We start from the raw sequence: 18,287 nt of genomic DNA on the forward strand, positions 1-18,287 counted from the left end.
CAGAGGAGCTCGGAGCAGCGTGCCGAGGCTGTTGTTTCTCTCTTCCTCTGTTAATGAATGCAGAGGTGATCTGTTTGTCTGAGGAAGAGAGCAGAGGGGAAGCCTGATTTCCACTCAATTTTATCTGTGCCCCACAGCCTCTACCAGCAAGCCCCCTGTGCTTTACATGCAGGGGTCCCACAGGAAGCAGCACTCCATGAAGGTCAAAGGTCAGGGAAGGAGAGAAAGCCACTCGTCCTTTCATTCATCACCAAACCAACACACACACTGCGACTGTTTCTACGCTCCTTCCTTTGGCCGTCTGACAAAATATTATAACATGATAATAAAGTCACATGACACTGACCCTGTGAATGTATGTGTATTTTTATGTTTGTTTGGGTAAGTGTACACTTCAAGAGTACAAATTTAGAGTGGAGACCATGTATTCTGTGCTTGTAGTTTTTGCATCTATGCTGCACATAAATGTATTTCAGATTTATATACAATATATATTTATTCTAAGACTTCAAATCATGTCCTTTTTATAAATGTGAGTATAAGAATTTAGTAGAATTTTTAAATATTGGAGGAACTCTCATAAGTTTATCGAGATGGAACAAAGACAATTATGTCATTATCTTAGGTTAATGTTTAACTGTATTACTATAAAGTTGTTATTTTTTGCCAGATTAGAATTCCAACAGCAGATAAGACACCATTTTAAAAAGTCAATGGGTTTATTGATCCATAGTAAATGAAAAACATAGAAGAAAAACAATTTGCATCATTATATATTATCTTAGAAAGAAAAGCAAATGAGGAACACATCTGTCCAGCAGAATCAGCTTCATAAAAATAATACAAATAACATTTTAGCATCATTCTTTTCAGTGTGTTTTTCAATTTTAAAGAAGCATGAACACAAAATATAATTTGAGCTACAAAAAGTAAGCAAAGCAAAATCACCAAAATGAAGATGAGCAGTAACTGAAGCAAAGGGATTAAAGTTGTATATGAATAAAAAGGGAATAATCTCTGATTTCAAGTATCTCCTTTCAAACAAAGTACAGATATGCCTGCGTATAATAAAAACATATCATACATGTCCTGCATGCATGCTTCTTTGTCATTTTCCATTCATAACTTGTTGCCTAGTTGCATATTACAATAATTTGAGTGATATCCTTTTGTCCAACATTAATTAAAACTTGCTGAATCCACCAGACAGCTTGTTAAAGAGCTGGCAACATAATGCCTCACTGAGGAAAAAGCATCAGTCCGCAGGAAATGAAAAACTCACATTAAATACTCGGGGGAGGAAGGATTGTCACTGGTGGACCCAGTTTCGTGGTAACAGTTTGCACCGGACAGTTTCTCACATTTGAGTTTGTATGCATCTCTCTCCCGGACCAGTCTGTTCAGTTCATGTTTCAGCTGCTCGACCTGTGACACCAGGCTGGTCTTTTCGTGCTCCAAGATGTGCTTCTGCTGCACGCGCTTGTATCGGCAGGACTGTGCGTAACCTCTGTTTTTCAGGGTCCGGCGCTTCTGCTTCAGACGCATCACTTCGTCCTTGGTGAGGCCTCTGAGGTGCCGGTTGAGCTCCCTGACGGACATGGACACCAGCTGGTCGTCTGAGAAGCTGTTCTCGGCGTTGGATCGCCTGTCGTGGCGGCTGTGATGCTGCTGGAGATGGTGGTGCGCACCGAGGACCTGCTGGGCCTCCGGCGACTGAGGGGACGCACTTCCCATGTCATCTTTGAGAAAGGGGTCTTGGCAGTGACTGCTGGGGATGCCTTGCATGTCGGGGTGACCCGGGAGCCCCGGGTAGTGCTGGACAGGTTCGCTCAGGTGTCCGTACCCATCGTATTCAGCTGGAAAAGGTGGCGGATGGTGACCGTGGGGCGCAGATGGGTGCCCCTGCTGCGCTGTGGCGCCGATTAAGGCCTCCATAGCGTCCTCGGGTGTCAGACCAAAAGCTTGAGGGTACATCTGCTGAGGGTAACCCCCGTTGTTTGCTATCCAGAACTGGTCGCCCCCGGGGTTATTTCTTTGCTCGTTGGGATTCAGGTTTGGTGATGAGGGCATTGAGTTGCAAGGTGTGCTGGCAGGGGTAGAGGAAACAGAGTCTGGTCTCTGGAGCTGGCTGCACGGCCCGATGAAGGAGCGCTCTAGCCCCTGCATCGCCTCCTTTTTGACGCCGAACTTCATCAAGTCGAAGTCGCTCACAAAATCCATGTTAGTTTTCTGCAGTCCCAAATGTGAATGCGACTCAGCGGTCATTTCAGGTGGCACGCCGGTCTCTTGTACGAGCTCTGAATGTCCAACGCTAGTTCATACAGTCAGTCTAAGCGCGCTTACTTTTGAAAAACAGTAGTAATTCCAAACTTTGATTTCAGCTCAGAAAAAAAAGACATGCGTGCGTGAAAGCCTCCCACCTGATCAAACTGTGTGCGAGCTGGTGATTCTGTTCCGCGCAGCCTGTTTGGCTTCAGCAGCCGCACAATGAATGTCCACCGATGCCAAGAAGAGTGAACGCACCTCTCTGCCTGTTCAGGAGGAGCGCACTTTCTTCATAAAGCTGCATTGGCATGATGTCACGCCTTCCAGACTACACCTCCACGCTCCTCTCCAATGAAAACACGCTGAGGAGGAAGATTTGCATAAAAGCTGCTACGGGTCTATCCTGTGCTCACGAGCTGTTCGTGATGATCATTTGACCAAAACCTATAAATTGTAAAAGCGGACACAACATTATCTTCTGCAATATCTTATTTTAATTATTATAGAATTACTATCTGTTTTACATTTACACTTTAAATCCCATAGGGCTGCTTAGACTTATTACTTTGTTTAAGGCCTGGTCAAATACCTATGGACACAAACACTTGTCCATAGGCATAATTTTATAATTTTTAAAGTAAATTCTTAAAAAATATGGGATCATGTTTGTTTTTCAAATTGACAGAATTATACTACAATTTGATTGTTGTTGTTGTCTTATATCTATGTCTGAATTTGCAGTGATTTAAACATCTTTTAAGGACACCAAAGTTCATTTTAACAATAAAAAGGAGGCTGCAGGACAATTCATTTGACAGTTTGGTTGTTGCTGTGTTCCTTAGTTAGTGAGCAGGAGAATACTGACATCTAGTGGCCATCAGTCTGTACTTCATTGAAATATTCCCTCTATGTTGTATTTCTGTGTCCAGTGCACTGAGGATTTTACAGTGGACAGACGCTACGTCCAAACACCTGGAGAAGTGCCTGAAGATTTCAACAGGTTCCCTCCAGGATTCATGAGCCCCCTGACAACAGCTCAGCAACATCTCTGACAGAATAAGAACCTCTGGCATGTTTCAGAATCTGTTGTCTGTTTCAGGGCTGTCGACTCCAGTGGTGTCCAGAGGGCGACACAACTGCACAGGATGTCAGGGGGTTAAGCGATGTTCCTGCCCTGAGGTGACCCTCTCAGGCAGTGCTTACACCAAAGATAGTGAAAGCTTCGCTGACAAGATAGAGGACTCAAGCCAAAACCAATAGAAAATACTGTCTGAGAACAGCGATGCATTGTTTCAGTCAGTTTTAGTTTCTGGGAATAAAGGAAAAGAGGAGACAGCGTGACTGAGCAAGGACAGCTCAGGGACACATGTTAGGATTTATGCCAGCTGGGCAGGGCCACATTATATGTTATAACTTATGCTAATGACATGATGCTAACAGCCTAAGTGCACGTCAACACTGGTCATATGAACATTGAGGCACATGAACACCTTTAAAATAATTGTGTAGGAATTTCTACACACCAATACAACCAATGAGAATCATTTTAGTATCAACACCTCCTAGACACAAAAGCTTCTCTCAATTAGTATCTGAGACCATTACAACATTTGGATATTTAATTGATATTTATTCTATGTGCCAACCCAACAACAAACTCTACCAATCAGGCAGCTCACGGTTAAGGTTGGGGCTAAACATACTAAGTGCTTAGGTCTGCCAATTAAGTTGTCAGGATTTAGATGCTGCCTGAGAGGCTGGATGCTTTCACATCTCAAAGCTCACTTTAAAAAAAACATGTTGCTATTGATTCGGAGACTGATGCAGAAACCACATATAATAGAAAATATCACAAGCATGTTTTTCTGGTTTTCTGTTGCCAGACACACTTATGATGACCTTCACAATGAGATTATTCAAACTCAACCAGAGTTAAATGTGTGATGCATGACTGTGTGACTTCTGGGAGGCAGTTACAGCCGCAGACAACACAAAAAATAAAAATAAATAGATAAATAATTCTTCAAATAAATAAGTTGTTTTGTCCATTTTGTGCTGCAAATTTTGAAAATGTATTTAAAATGCTTAGAAAGTGTTACCCTTAATGCAGACTTCTGCAACAAACCTTTCAAAAGCAGTCAGAAGTCAGAGACTGCATCACAACATCCATTAACTGACTGATTAGAGCCATGACGGCAATTAGCAAAGGGTTGTCATGTGAATATCAACAATTATTTGTTTTTCTCAAAAAAAAAAAGTGACAACTGGGGACAAGTCAAACTTGCCCTGTTTGCTGATAAAATAGATAGCTAGAAAAGGAGTGATAGCTTCAGCGCTTAAGAAAGAATAAGACAGGCTTCTGTCCGCTGCTTCCAGACAGAAATGTACCAAGTCTTTGTCTCTTCTGTCTGTATACACAACATCTTTCCCACATGGCAATGGGGTTCTGTGTGGTTCAGGGGCTATTTTGTAAACACAGTGAGCCAAAATTAAGAGTTCCTCACTTACTTTCTGGTCCACAGATAACAAACATGGAGCGAACAAGTAGCATCAGGAGAAAAGCCATCGCGAGACAGCATAAAGCCGAAGTCATGATTGCTGGAGAACAACTCAGGTACGAAGAGAGATAGAAGGGAAATATTCAAGATTCAAGGTCAGACATGCAGCTACATTTTAAGGATTGTGGCTAAATTGAGCTTAATTTCAAGGTTAAGGCTTCATGATGGAAAACTGATCAAGGACCGACGCTACCACCTGCGCACATATCCTAACTGCTTTGTGGCACAGGAGCTGATAGACTGGCTGGTGAGCCATAAGGAAGCTCCTGATCGAGTGACCTCTGTGGGCCTCATGCAGCACCTCATGGATCATGACATTGTTCACCACGGTAAGAAGGAAACAACAGCACCAGTTTCTGTACCGAGATATTGAAGGAACTTCAGTTAAATGATTGTACCTAAATTAAGATAATTAAGACTCACTGATTTCAAAACTCACTTTAAACTTTGGTCTTTTTAAGTCTGTGATAAAAGGCCAGTCTTCAAGGATGCCAAACTGCTGTATCGTTTTCGCAAGGATGACGGCACATTTCCCTTCAATACAGAGGTGAAGATCTTCATGCGGGGACAAAGATTGTATGACCAGTAAGAGCTGCTGTTTGTTTTGGGCTATGTGTCTCTTACTCCAGTTGAAGCAGCTAGCCTTAAACTGTTCTCAATAACAGTCATGATCACACATACCAATATGATTAATAGGCTGGGCTTTAAATGTCACACACAGCAACACAGTCATCTCCTGTCAGGTACATAGGATATTTTGGTAACTTTGTCTGTTGCAAGGCAGTTGAAGGTAATTTGCATGTTCCGAAAAGATATTTGTGCGTTCATGTCTGTGTCCTCAGTCTCATCGGGGACAAGAACTCCATTCTGCAGCTTAGAGAGGAGCATGGTGTTGCATATCAGCGCTCCTTTCCTGGATGCCAGTTAATTGACTGGCTCCTTCAGAACGGAGAGGCAGAGAGCCGGCGTCGGGGAATAGAGCTGTGCCGGGCATTGCAGGAGCATGGCATCATTCAGCATGGTGAGGGGAGACCTCAATTGCCCTTTGATGTGTGACACCAGAGATGAGCCGACTGTCAGCAACTGCTAGCAGTGGGAGGCCAGCTGGGATTTTTGCAATCTAAAACAAATACACTCATCAACTCTTTGTGAAAAATCCAATTAAATCTGAAACATGTTTGACTTTTGTTTTGTGCTCTCTCTATCTACCACTTTCACCACTAGTGGCCAAGAAGCATGATTTCTTTGACAGTGGGTTGCTCTATCAGTTCTGCATCAATTTCCGTCGCCGTCGACGCCTATCTGAGCTGTTAAATGAAAATGAACAAGACAGTGATGAAGGTGTTGTGGTGTCAACACCAGAGGACAACCACCCTGATAGTCCATTTGTTCTGCGTAAAAGCCAACCTCAGGAAATCAACAGTGCTTTTCAGTCTGGTAAAAGAGTAACACTACCATTTCTTTACACTTTGTTGAAACTGCTAATTACAGCATAATTATTTTCCTACTAATGTAATCACAGTGGGGTCAGGTAAAGACCTGAAACAGGTTACCAGTGGGCGTCGAGGCAGCTTGAACTCCCTTCAGCGTCACACAGCTGGATTTCCACCGCTTGTCCAGCTGTCCTCAACTTCGGTGGTGAGGTGCAATCCTAAATCAGGCAAGGGTGATATTAATATTCATGTTTTAAAATGTTTTAAAAGACAACACATATTTATTGAAGCTTGCTTGTGTGTCATTGTCCAAAACTTGAAGGTGAATGTTGAAATCTTTGTTTACTTTGGTAGTACTTCGAAGGAATTTTACATGTGAAGAGTTACTGGCACCTGGTGCACCCTTCATCAAGAGAGTGTTGACGGTGAGTTAGGTAATGAGTTAACCATGGTTTATTTAAGACCAAAATATATATAATACCTAGGATTTAAGCTCATTAATTCAATATAGCCTGAACTTACATAGTGGTGATGAAAGCATTTATCTGTGATGCCACTATGGAATAAAATATTTCATAATCAAGCCTTATCTTATATAAACATGAAAGAATCCTCATCTGTTGTCCATAAAAAAAATAAACATACTTAGACCCCTTCATAGTTCACTTCAGAAACAAGACTCAACACATTCTTGGAGAGATTTTTTGCCCCTGTAGACCAAAGAAACTATATGTCACAAGGGAAAAATTACTATAATGTCAACAGAATGTGTCATTTCTCAGCTTCCTGTTATTACAGGTTATAGGTGATGCCCTGGGCTGGGGCTTTGTTGTCAGAGGCATGGCTCCTTGTTATGTGCAGGCTGTTGACCCTGGAAGCCCTGCAGCAGCTGCTGGAGTTAAGGTTAGATATATATATGCTACACTATGCACTTTTACCTTTTACAAAAATAAAAGCCTATGTACCTGATATTATTTTTCTATAGGTGCAGCAATTTGTGTGCCAGGTGAATGGACAGTGTGTTATCTACCTGGACTACAGGACGGTCACAAGGCTGGTGATGACAGGAACTCGCACTGTAGTCCTGGAGGTGATGGAACCACTGGAATGAGAATAACTTTCTTTGAGTCTAGCTCTTGTTTTAGACACATTTGCTAAGACTAAATTGTTGTTTTTGTTTTATAAGATTGGCTAATATTAACATTAATGTATTAATAAAAGAGTTAGTTCATGTACTTGGAAACTAAATACATGAAAATTGTATCTTGGTTGCAGCAAGAGTAAATAAACTATGAAAGGATGTATCTGTTTTTTTTCCTGTACAGTAAATGTTCACTTTTTATAGATGAAAACAAATTATTGAATTAATTACAACACAAAGAATACTAACTTTAGGCCGTCCAGCTCTCGCTCCGCACCCTGCTACGACTTCCGCCGTTTAGTCGCCATTTTGAATTCAGAGTTGGCTCACTTGGTAAAGATAGCGTTAGCTAAGAGGCTGGCCCGACCACCGGTCCAAGAACTGCTCTGAGGACAGTAGCTGATCCTGGCTGTCATCATTGTAGGAGTATAGTGTTCTCATGAGATGTGCACCACCCTGCATTGCCTTTAGATTCTCCTGTTTGGTGCTGCGGCATCAAAGCAGATGTTACAGCTAACGAGCTAGCTTAGTTAGCTAGCTGAGCATCAGCACCGGCTTTGATGAGAGCAAACACCACCGTGACACCACCGCAAGACCAGTGGGCTAACTCCTCTGTTAGCCATTAATGTTGTGACTCGACGAGAGTAAAGTTTGTCACCAGACGTATCATAAGGTGAGTGAAACGCATCAATTGATATTGTCAGTGAAAATGGGGAATAATTAGCGATTACCGGCAAGACAACGTTAGCTTTGAGTAGCTATGCTAGGTGACCGAGCAGACAAGAGCGGGCAACAAAGCTAATGTTGTCTACAGTACGGCTAGTCTACAACGCTAACAACATGTACTGTAAAACTCTGATTCCCCACAGTTACTGGTCACAGTGGAAAAAGAGGTCACAGACCTGCTCTGTGTTTCAGTGTTTCTGTTAAAACTAGCGCCCAATCAGTAATAAAGGCTAACTTGAAGCATGTCCGATGAAATAGTAACGCTATTGGGCCACTTAAGTATTGTACGTAGATGTCCTGTTAAGTTAATATGTTCGTAATTATTTATTGAATGGACAGCAGCATTGAAAGGGCGTACCGTATGCTCATGGAGTCAGTCTCTTATTATTGTGGAGATTTTTCATCTGTAATTTTCAAAATTTTAATCTAAAACGTAATTTTGAGTAATTTGCTTTCTGTGACTATGGTTAATATTTAGCCTTCCTCAAACTAATTATATTTGTATTCTCTGTTTGTTGTTTTGTAGACATGTATCAGCTTCCGGTGAATAACCTTACTAGGATCAGAAGAGCTAGGAAACAAGTGAAAAAAGCACTTGAGGACATTGGACTGGAGTACTGCAAAGAGGCAGCAGAGGTGAGTTTAATGGTTGTCCTTCATTTTGAAAACATATTTTGTGTGGGCATTTACTTTCTGTCTTAAAGACCTAATTTGGAATAAAAGTTATGAAATTATAAAAGCATGAGAAATGTAAAATACAACATATTGTATGCTGGCGTATGCATGTATGTTAACTCATGCGTACTCCATATGATAATTATTATCTTTATCTCCTCAATTCAACAGGAATTCAAAGAGTTTTGCCCAAATGAACAATTTGTAAAAGGCAGTCTTTGCCTTGATATCTGTGCGTGGGACCCATCATCCTCTAAAACACAGGTAAATCTTCTATCTGTATCCAAGTCATTTACAAACATTATTCCTCTGAACACCAAAATTGTCTTTATCTAAAGACTTTTTCCCCTTATGTCTTTTAGGAATACCGATCAAAGCCATTTTGCTGCACAGAGTGCCCATTTTCTTCCAAATACTACTCAGGCTACAAAAATCACTTCCGCAATGTACACAGGAAAATCTTTGATAGTAAAATACTGCTCAATTGTCCATACTGCACATTCACTGCAAGCAAGAGAACTTTGGAGACTCATGTTAAAATATTCCACATACCCAGTTCAGTACGGCAGAGTTATGGGACTGTTCAGGGAACTGTACTGGCAAAGAAGGACAAAGCATGTCTTGAGAAAGCTAGACAGGGAGATGGCGTGGAGAAAGCAATGTACTTTTGCAAAAAATGCACGTTCCGGGACACTCTCTACAATGTTGTCAGAAGGCACATCTACAGGGAACATTTTCAACATATTGTGTCACCATATCTAGGTATGGTTTCTGAATCGTCTGTCAGAAATGGTTCTAATTCTGTCAATGGCAACAACATCCTTTGTAAACGTTGCCAGTTTTCTACTCGTAGCTACGAGGCTCTAGTACAACATGTTATAGAGTATCATGAACGGATCGGGGCTCAAGTAACCACCATGATTGGACATGCTAATATAATAGTCTCCAGGACTCAATCCTTTCCAGTCGTGTCTCAGAAGACCCCTCTAATCATTAGCAGGGGCACAGTAGCACAGGGCCCAATAGCACAACCAGTAATTGGCTATTTAAAGCCTGTGGCCCCTGTCATTAACAATCCACCGACCATCACAGCCAGTAAGGTGCGTGTCAAACATCCTGGCAACAGCGCTGTGGCTGAAAATAATTCTGCTGGTGTGAACACAGCACAGACACAGAAGTGGAAGATATGCACAGTTTGCAATGAGCTCTTTCCTGAAAACCTCTACAGTGCTCATTTTGAGAATGCACACAAGGCAAAGAAAGTTTGGGCACTTGCCAAGTACATCATGAAAATCCACAACTTTACAAGCAAATGCTTGCTCTGCAACCGCTATCTGCCTAGTGATACACTACTAAACCACATGCTAATCCATGGGCTTACCTGTCCACAATGCCATGCTGCTTTTCACAATGTTGAGAAAATCATGGAGCATGTGGCCCAGACGCATCCCGAAGACTTTGTTGGACCCCCTGGTGCGTCACCTCTAACTTTTGATCTCACCATTAAACAAGACAAGTCCAGTAATGTACAGCTGGTTGTTCTCACTTTCAACATGAAAGAATCCATCAATGGTCAAGATCAACCTGCACCTGCTCAGAGCAGTGTTCCACCTCTGGTCAAAGTCAGTGCTCCAAAAATGATTCAGAAGAATGAACCAGTTGCTGCTACAAGTTTCCCTTCCCTGCCTCACAAAAGTGAGGTTGGGAAAACTCTGTGTCCGCTGTGTTTCACCATCCTCAAAGGTCCCATCTCTGATGCTTTGGCCATGCACCTGAGGGAGCGACACCAAGTGCTCCAAACAATGCATCCTGTTGAAAAGAAGATGACATACAAGTGCATTCATTGCTTAGGCGTGTACACCAGTAACATGGTGGCTTCCACGATCACACTGCATCTTGTGCAGTGCAGGGCTGTTGGTAGGACCCAGGCAAGCCAAGGCTTCAAGTCCGCTTTGACTCTCAACTCATCAGGGGCTGGTTTCATAAAGAGGCAGCCACCAGCACAGGCTACATCCAACCCGAAGAGGTTAAAACTGAGCAAAGAGTCAAAGATTTCCTCCACAAGTGTCGGAAATCTGCCCGAATCTGATGGTCTTGCTCTGGATCCTAGAAGCTACGAGCACAAAACCTATGAGGCTAGGAAAGATTTCCTGACGGCCTACTTTAACCAGAGACCATACCTTTCAGCTCAGGAAGAGGAGAAGCTGTCTGCAAGTCTGTGGTTGTGGAAGTCTGATATTTCTAATCACTTTGCAACAAAGCAAAAGATGTGTGAGAGACTATGTGAGACCAAAAAATTGTCTGTGCTGCTTGGCTTTGACATGCACGCTGTCAAAAAGGTAAAGCATGACTTGATTTTTGAGGAGAGCAAGTTTGATGGCACTTCAGTTGTGAGATCTGGAGGCCTAAAGTCTGGTATTCCAAACACAGACCAAAACAAGCAGTGTGAGACACTTAACTGTACCTTAAAACTCAGTACATGCACAGAGACCATTTCCATAGATTCGGACAGTGAACCAGAAACAGAAGATAAACCTTCTGAGAATGGACAGGATGACAATAATCAACTTAAGAATGTAAATTCCCAGGAGCCAGAAGACCTGACAGAAGAGACAGAACCTGTGAACAAGGACGATCCCTCTAGAGAGAAGGAGAGCTCTTTGCAAGATGGGAAATCAAATGCTTGGATGACTTTCTGTTAGTGTCCTTAACTGACTGGCAGTGTGCCTTGGTTGTGAAACAGTTCAGTTTTAAAGGAAGTGTATAAATTCAGCCGAAGAAAACAGTTTGAAATCACATCTATTTGGTCTAAAGGCATGGATCACTAAAATACTTCAATTCCAGATGTTGAACTTGTTTAAAGTGTTAAAAAGAAGGAAAAAAAGTTACATTTTAGTGCATAAATATGAAATGTAAGTAATATTGTATATAGTTTTGCCATTGTTCTTTGTTAGGCTTTCAACTGTCTTATTCACCTCTAACTATCACAAGATTTCTGAAATGTTTATGCCAACTCCCATGGTTGTTTTTCTCAACTGTGAAAAAGAACTGTATCATGTTATTTCACATCTAGGAAGTGTAGGATATGCTTATTGCTTATGTACACGTTTTAATAAATATGTTTGTTTAAGAAAATCATCAAGTTTTTTTTAGTACTCCAACCACCAAGTCTGACAATTGGTTTATGTTCCAGTTGTTGTGAAACAGTCATTTCTTAAAAATTATGTGGAGCATATGATCAAGGTTTAATTCTTAGGAAGACTTGTTTATGTGATCGCTGTCCAGTGTCAACAAGATTTATGTATTTAATTTATTTTTATTCTTTATTTATATTAGTTTCCCTTTTAGTTGGATAACTTGTTATAGGTTGCAGTTAGACGTTCAACATTGTATCAAAAGTTTGCAAGCAAGATTACTTAAAATGTTATTTATTATTACATCAACTTTGTCTCTAAATATTGAAAGTACAGGGTAAGTGTTGGATATTAATATGATAAGATATATAGTATACACCAAAAAACAGATTTATGTTATATGAATTTGAAGATAAAAAATTATTAAACATTTATTAACTACTCATTATCCCATTCTTGCATTATGCAACAGTTTATTTATACTCTCAAAAGACATTACAAATAGAACAACAAAAAAATCACTGCAGGCGTTTCACAATCTAGGAGTCATTTACTGTGTTAATTAAAACGGAATTTAAACTGATTGTTTTTTGTACGTCACATTTTTTCTCAAGGCGCCATGCTTCTTTAGTGCGAAAATCCTAGACTGTATGAAAAGACGAAATAGATAAGAAAACAAGTCACATTTGAGGATGTGATGATTAATCATGACTGTATAAATAAACACTGAATAAACGTACTAGCTTTTCCAGTGATTTTTACTTTATTTCCTGGGCCCCTTAATTTCCGGGCCCACTTAACGTTGATTGGTGCAGCGGTCGGATGAGGCGGGACTTCTGGTTGGTACAGTAGTAGAATTGGCCAACCGCCAGCGTGCATCACTGTTGAGGCCACAGAGTCTGCAGCTGCAAAAATGTCCATATTGTGTCTGCATTCAGAACTACAGCTTTTACTAACTCCATAGCTGCAGTCTCTAAGGGGAAATAACCTTTTTAACAGATGTAAGTATAACTGTCAACAAGAATTACCTCATAGTCTAGTAGCTGTAGTTTCTAGTTGTTTTTCACGCGTTTCCTATGGACTGTTTATAAACAGCTAGTTAGCATACAAAGCTAAAACTCGTAGTATTTTCGTGACGTGTTGCCAGAGCTGTCAGCGGCGCTAGATGGGCATCTAGATGCATACAATTACATTAATAAACATCGTAATGATTTAATGTTACTGACTTTCATAGTGCTGAGCGCCCAGATCCGATATTTTGGGAATGTTTGTTAGCCCACGTTTACTGTCAAAGGTTTGTTTCAGATATGTATTCTGTATGCCTCTTTGTAACTTTTCGTGTTAGTTTCCATTTATCTCGTACAATTGGAAAAACCTGTCCGCTTGCTGGAACAAGTAATGAATATTTGTCACTATCAGTTTGTGCCTGAGCAGTGTTGATACTTCAATTCAATCTTCAATGAAACTGTATTACCCAGCATCGATAATGTGACTGACAACAATAAATGCAAACTTGATATTCACTGTTGTAAACTTAAGAAAGTCTTAACACTCTCCTAGTAGGTTTTTATATAATTGAGAAAATGGATTCTGTTTGCAAAATGTTTGCCTTGAAGAAATATTGCTAACTGCTAACTATTGTGATCCTTGTTTGCCCCTAGGCAACATAAGGTATAGAAGCTCTCTGTGGCAGCTGACAGACTGAGAGGAATGGAAGCGGAAACCAGGGGGTCTGATTAGGCTGGCTGTGTGTTGGAGGGTCACAGTGTAAAAATAATGTCATACAGTAACAGAGAGCTGGTGGAGTTCTTTATAAGCTACAAACTGTCTCAGAGGAACTACCCAGCTTCTGTGCTGAGGCCAGAAGATGTTGGTGGAAGGACTGAGGCTTCAATGGCCAACTCTGCGGCCAGTAATGGCTTACTGGTCAACAGCCCGATCGGGGACGGCCAGCCGGGAACGTCATTGTCCCCACGTGCTGACATAGAGGCTGTGAAGGCAGCTCTTCGGGATTCAGCAGATGAGTTTGAACTGCTCTTCACACAAGCGTTTAGTGACCTTTCCTCGCAGCTTGACATCACTCCTGACACAGCCTACCACAGCTTTAAGAGTGTGATGGACGAAATGTTCAAGGATGGTGTCAACTGGGGGCGTATAGTGGGCCTTTTTGCCTTTGGTGGTGCACTGTGTGTGGAATGCGTCCAGAAGGATATGGGTGAGCTGGTTTCCCGTATCGCAGAATGGATGACCATGTACCTGGATGAGCACATCAGTCCGTGGATCCAGAGCCAAGGAGGATGGGTGAGTCAGCAGGGGAAGAACACAACATGCAGCTGAAAAATATGGTGCTGTAACTGCGTCCAGATGTATTTAATGTTTGTAATATCCTAATTGGTCACAAAGTTTAAAAGAAAAGCTTCTGAAAATGCTCCGTTTTGAGTATCAAATACTCACTGGCAAGAGGCAGGTACTAATAGGTAGTTCTGAAAGGATTACAGCTTGAATTTTAATGAAGGACAGCAGCTACAAATTCTTCAGAGGCACTCAAAGTGATAACAAAAACATCCTCAAATCTTCCAAACTACCTTCAACATAGTACACTCTTCTGTTATTGAACTATATACTTACTTTTTCTGAAAGACTGTTTAAATTACTATTTTACATGATATGTAAACAGTTATACTGCCTACATGCCACTTTTTGTGGGAAACCACCCAAATATTTGAAAACATTTATTTAAAGGATACACAAACATACATTTTTGTACAAAGTGCAACATTTTCTGTGAAATACTTTTTTAGTTGAGGATGAAACGAAGCCTAGAAATTGTCTGATCACACTTCTTTACCTCTGTTTTGTCTCAATTCATTTTTCCAGGACTACTTTGCTGAGATATTTGGACGCGACGCAGCTGCAGAAGTAAGACGATCTCGGGAGACTCTCACTAGATGGCTGCTAGTTGGAATGGCGCTGCTAATGGGAGTGGTGGTTGGTGTTTTCATTGCTAAGAAACAGTAAAGGTGCTCATCTCTTTCACCAAGGCACACTCAGTGTAATGCTCTGCAACAAAAAGAAACGTAATAGTTAATGTTTACAAAAACCCAGTCTGCTTGTGCACTGACAGAATGTGGATTGGCTGAAGCAGTTTGTGGGAGTATTACAAATATGTAGCTTGGTGAGCTGATATACTCCTCGCCCCACTTTGTCATGTCTTTTATTTTTTTAACACAGATTTCCCCTTTGTTAGAGGGTGCTACTCTTCAGACTGGAAGTGCTTTAAATGAACCTAATAAGCTAAGCGACGGTGAAACAGAATCAGCTGGTTTGATGAGATTGCTTATTTTTACTTTTTCCTCTGTTCTTTATCCAAGGACCAATTTTTACTACTTACAAACAAAAAGCTGACAGAGAATATAAGTTATATTTTCTTTTCACAGTGTAATGCCCGGCTGTACTGGAGTTTTAGGCATGCTTCAAAAAAAATAAATATATTTATGTTTTTCTTGTGTCTTTATTTTGTTGATTGTCTTAAACACCCAGTAAACACAGGAATTACAGCAATGTTATATGTTCCATTAAAACTCAAAAAGAGGAAACAGATTTCAGCGTAATATATAAAAATGTTTAGGGGAGACGATCCAGTGTCATAAGTTCTTTGCAATATGTAATGCATTATCTAAAAAATGATGCTCTGTCTCATGAATTGAAAGAGAGTAATGCCTCAACAGACTCCTAACCACAAATTTATGTAGAGAGGCTTTTATCGTAGTTGAGGGAAAAATGTTGAAAATGGTTCCAAAGCTTAAATACAGTATAAATCAGTCGGCAGTGAAAACCTCAAGTATATTAAGTTTATCAAAAAGATCTTATTTCTTTTCCAGCATATCCTAAATAGTTGTGAGGTGCATGAAAGGGAATATTAAAATATTGTAGATGTAGGAGAGATTAACTTCTCTCCCATACATCACATAATTATGTTATTGCTATACAAAAAGTTAGACCAAAGTTATACTCAATCTGTCTAAACTGACACCATCATACTTTACAAAAAGTATTTTTCTTCATCTTGATTCAGTCCTCTCAGTGTCACACTCTAAAGTGTAAAGCCTTCCTCCGTTCACATTCAGTTCTGTCCCATTATAACATGCATCATCGTCATACATGACAATATTAACCACACACATAAAATAATAAATGCGTGTTATCTCTGAACTGCAGCGTTCACTTTTTTTACATCCTGTGGCAGTTGGAGGTGGGAGGGCTTTAGCTGCAGTGTTGTGTTCTTACCATTTGGTGGTGCTCGTGTAGCACATGTTCTGAAAGGAGAATACTGTATATGAAACTGAAAGCTGTGGTAGCTGCATTAGTTCAAAATAACTTTGCTTGCTGAAGCTTAGATGCTAAGAGTCTAGTATTGACATGTTTTCTGTAGGTCACAAATGCAACTGTTTCCTCTTGAAGAGAGGCTTTGTTTAAAACTACTCAAAATCAAAACATTTATTGCCCAATGATGGATCTATCTTAAAATGTCTCCCAGACTATTAAATAAAGAATAAGTCATTATCAAATCTCTTGCTTCCCTGTTTGCATGGTTTCTACAATTTAGGACACTGTAAAGCTCTGAATGGGAAGAGACAAATACTGAAGGAACAGGAGAGAGCAGGCCACCAACGGATGGCCTTGTGAGTCAACTGGCCTGTGGTTGCTAATCTGTCCCCGGCATTTGTTGCCATTTCCCCAGAGAAGAGCTGCCAGCTGCAGAAGATAAACAGCAGATAAAGACAGTTAAGGAAAAGAGTATAAATTATAGATGCGCTTGTAGAATAATCTCCTATTTTTTTACAATGCATTTTTTGTTGTTGTATTTATTGTAATCCTGCTTGAGTAGGAAAAAATCTGGATTTAGAAGGTCTCGCTGCTTTAGTTGTATTTATGGTTAACGTTTGGTAAATCAAATAGAAAACCCCTTGTCTCACTCGATTACTTCAGTGGCCATCAAAACATGACATTTCCATCATCGAGGCCCTGGGGGAATCAGGGGAGGTGTGAGAAAGGTTGACTGCTAATGAAAGTAAGCTGCACTAAGAAGAAAATAGCTACTAATTTGCAGGTTTTGTTTTTCTTTGGTATTTGAAAATTTGATTGGTCAAAATACTCATAATCAAAATTTCTGCCTCAGGGTTGGTTTATCACCTAAATACTCAGGGGAGTGACTGTGCATTAATTTATGTGTGTGTTATGCAGCGTTATGAGTGGGTGTCGTGCCCAGATGTTCACAGGGTTGAGCTCAGAAAGCGGAAACCAAATGCATAAATGAAAATGTTATTTCTCCCTGGAGTCTGCAGTGAAGCATGTACAAATCTGCTATGAAAACACACACAGCAAAGTGTGTGTGATCATTAATAGATTTGTGTCAAGTGAAGCGTTCGGTGTGTGCCTACAGATTATGACACCTGACTGGATTCATTTGAACCCAACATATCATGTCACAGTGATTTTGAAACTGTGACTGAACTCTATTGAGTTTATAATTCTATCTGCAGCAGCGCCTTCAGATGACACCAATGATATCTTTCTTTGTGGATCATAACTCTTTCTGCATCATGTCTAAAGTGTACATGGTGCCCCTCACTGACTAACTGACAGCGAGTGTGAGAGTGGCTGTGCCAGCAGCAGGTGGATGGTTGGGGGTCTGTGGCCTCAGTGATAACATATCAGTTATCCCCCAGCAGAGAGAGAGCGACCCCAGCCCTGCTGCTCAGCAAGAAAAAAACACAGCACATACGAACAGTGTACTTTTATACTTTACAAGTAAAAGGCCATCTCAACAAAGTGAAGGTGTCTTTTTTGCATATAAAGATTTTTCATTGCCTTTTGCAACAACATTTAATCAAAGAACTTCCCTAAATAGTCTAATCTAACCTAACTGAGACTTTGCTACATGTTTTATCATGAGGCAGTTATCTTTGTTCGGTACATTGATTGGACATTGAGTGGAATTACGTGAATATAAACAATCACAGCAGTGCAGCCTGTTTAATCGTCTTCACAACACAGCTAAAGAGCTACTGAGTTAAGACATACCATATTCTGATAAAGCCAGCTAATATTTATCTATACTTCTTCTCCACTACAGTAGAAATGTACTTTTCACTCCACAACATTCATTTTTCAGTTTAAGATACATTTTCAAACGTATTGCAGCATATAAAACTTGATACATTGTTGCAGATATTTCCATGCCTCGTTTGCTTCTAGGCTGTATTATTGCAATTCCCTCTTATCAGGCTGCTCTATTAGGTCTTTAAAGACTCATCAGCTTGTCCAAAATGCTGCAGCACGAGTACTGATACAA

At 40.6% G+C, this 18,287-nt stretch overlaps 4 protein-coding genes across 4 annotated transcripts; 3 read left to right on the top strand and 1 right to left on the bottom strand.

The window, feature by feature from the left end:
- Positions 1–708: 708 nt before the first annotated feature.
- Positions 709–2,518, bottom strand: mafbb (v-maf avian musculoaponeurotic fibrosarcoma oncogene homolog Bb). Its single transcript, XM_069678145.1, has one exon. The coding sequence runs from the start codon at positions 2,263–2,265 to the stop codon at positions 1,279–1,281; it is 987 nt and encodes a 328-aa protein (XP_069534246.1). The 5' UTR covers positions 2,266–2,518; the 3' UTR covers positions 709–1,278.
- Positions 2,519–4,781: 2,263 nt separating this feature from the next.
- LOC138606312 (DEP domain-containing mTOR-interacting protein) lies at positions 4,782–7,551 on the top strand. The gene is made up of 9 exons (XM_069678779.1): positions 4,782–4,879; positions 4,974–5,152; positions 5,285–5,408; positions 5,666–5,844; positions 6,048–6,260; positions 6,346–6,483; positions 6,611–6,681; positions 7,055–7,159; positions 7,242–7,551. The coding sequence occupies exons 1-9, from the start codon at positions 4,797–4,799 to the stop codon at positions 7,365–7,367; spliced, it is 1,218 nt and encodes a 405-aa protein (XP_069534880.1). The 5' UTR covers positions 4,782–4,796; the 3' UTR covers positions 7,368–7,551.
- A 184-nt stretch (positions 7,552–7,735) lies between these two features.
- Positions 7,736–12,079, top strand: adnpa (activity-dependent neuroprotector homeobox a). Its single transcript, XM_069678291.1, has 4 exons — positions 7,736–8,070; positions 8,650–8,759; positions 8,970–9,062; positions 9,161–12,079. Exons 2-4 carry the CDS (start codon positions 8,652–8,654, stop codon positions 11,498–11,500), a joined length of 2,541 nt encoding a protein of 846 aa, XP_069534392.1. The 5' UTR covers positions 7,736–8,070; positions 8,650–8,651; the 3' UTR covers positions 11,501–12,079.
- Positions 12,080–12,821: 742 nt separating this feature from the next.
- LOC138605894 (bcl-2-like protein 1) lies at positions 12,822–15,422 on the top strand. The gene is made up of 3 exons (XM_069678352.1): positions 12,822–12,933; positions 13,594–14,233; positions 14,810–15,422. Exons 2-3 carry the CDS (start codon positions 13,709–13,711, stop codon positions 14,948–14,950), a joined length of 666 nt encoding a protein of 221 aa, XP_069534453.1. The 5' UTR covers positions 12,822–12,933; positions 13,594–13,708; the 3' UTR covers positions 14,951–15,422.
- The last annotated feature ends 2,865 nt before the right edge of the window (positions 15,423–18,287 follow it).

The sequence above is a fragment of the Semicossyphus pulcher genome, unplaced genomic scaffold (assembly GCF_022749685.1).
Source record: "Semicossyphus pulcher isolate SPU_LCO1_2020_fin unplaced genomic scaffold, fSemPul1.0.p SCAF_3, whole genome shotgun sequence".
NCBI classification, from domain to species: domain Eukaryota; kingdom Metazoa; phylum Chordata; class Actinopteri; order Labriformes; family Labridae; genus Semicossyphus; species Semicossyphus pulcher.

Bases quoted from the DNA above. Each gene is read 5' to 3' on its own strand.
- mafbb (XM_069678145.1), bottom strand. From the start codon at position 2,265: ATGACCGCTGAGTCGCATTCACATTTGGGACTGCAGAAAACTAACATG.
- LOC138606312 (XM_069678779.1), top strand. From the start codon at position 4,797: ATGGAGCGAACAAGTAGCATCAGGAGAAAAGCCATCGCGAGACAGCAT. The intron at 4,880-4,973 runs GTACGAAGAGAG...CTTAATTTCAAG, and splicing joins ATTGCTGGAGAACAACTCAG to GTTAAGGCTTCATGATGGAA. The intron at 6,682-7,054 runs GTGAGTTAGGTA...CTGTTATTACAG, and splicing joins TCATCAAGAGAGTGTTGACG to GTTATAGGTGATGCCCTGGG.
- adnpa (XM_069678291.1), top strand. From the start codon at position 8,652: ATGTATCAGCTTCCGGTGAATAACCTTACTAGGATCAGAAGAGCTAGG. The intron at 8,760-8,969 runs GTGAGTTTAATG...TCAATTCAACAG, and splicing joins ACTGCAAAGAGGCAGCAGAG to GAATTCAAAGAGTTTTGCCC. The intron at 9,063-9,160 runs GTAAATCTTCTA...TATGTCTTTTAG, and splicing joins CATCATCCTCTAAAACACAG to GAATACCGATCAAAGCCATT.
- LOC138605894 (XM_069678352.1), top strand. From the start codon at position 13,709: ATGTCATACAGTAACAGAGAGCTGGTGGAGTTCTTTATAAGCTACAAA. The intron at 14,234-14,809 runs GTGAGTCAGCAG...TCATTTTTCCAG, and splicing joins TCCAGAGCCAAGGAGGATGG to GACTACTTTGCTGAGATATT.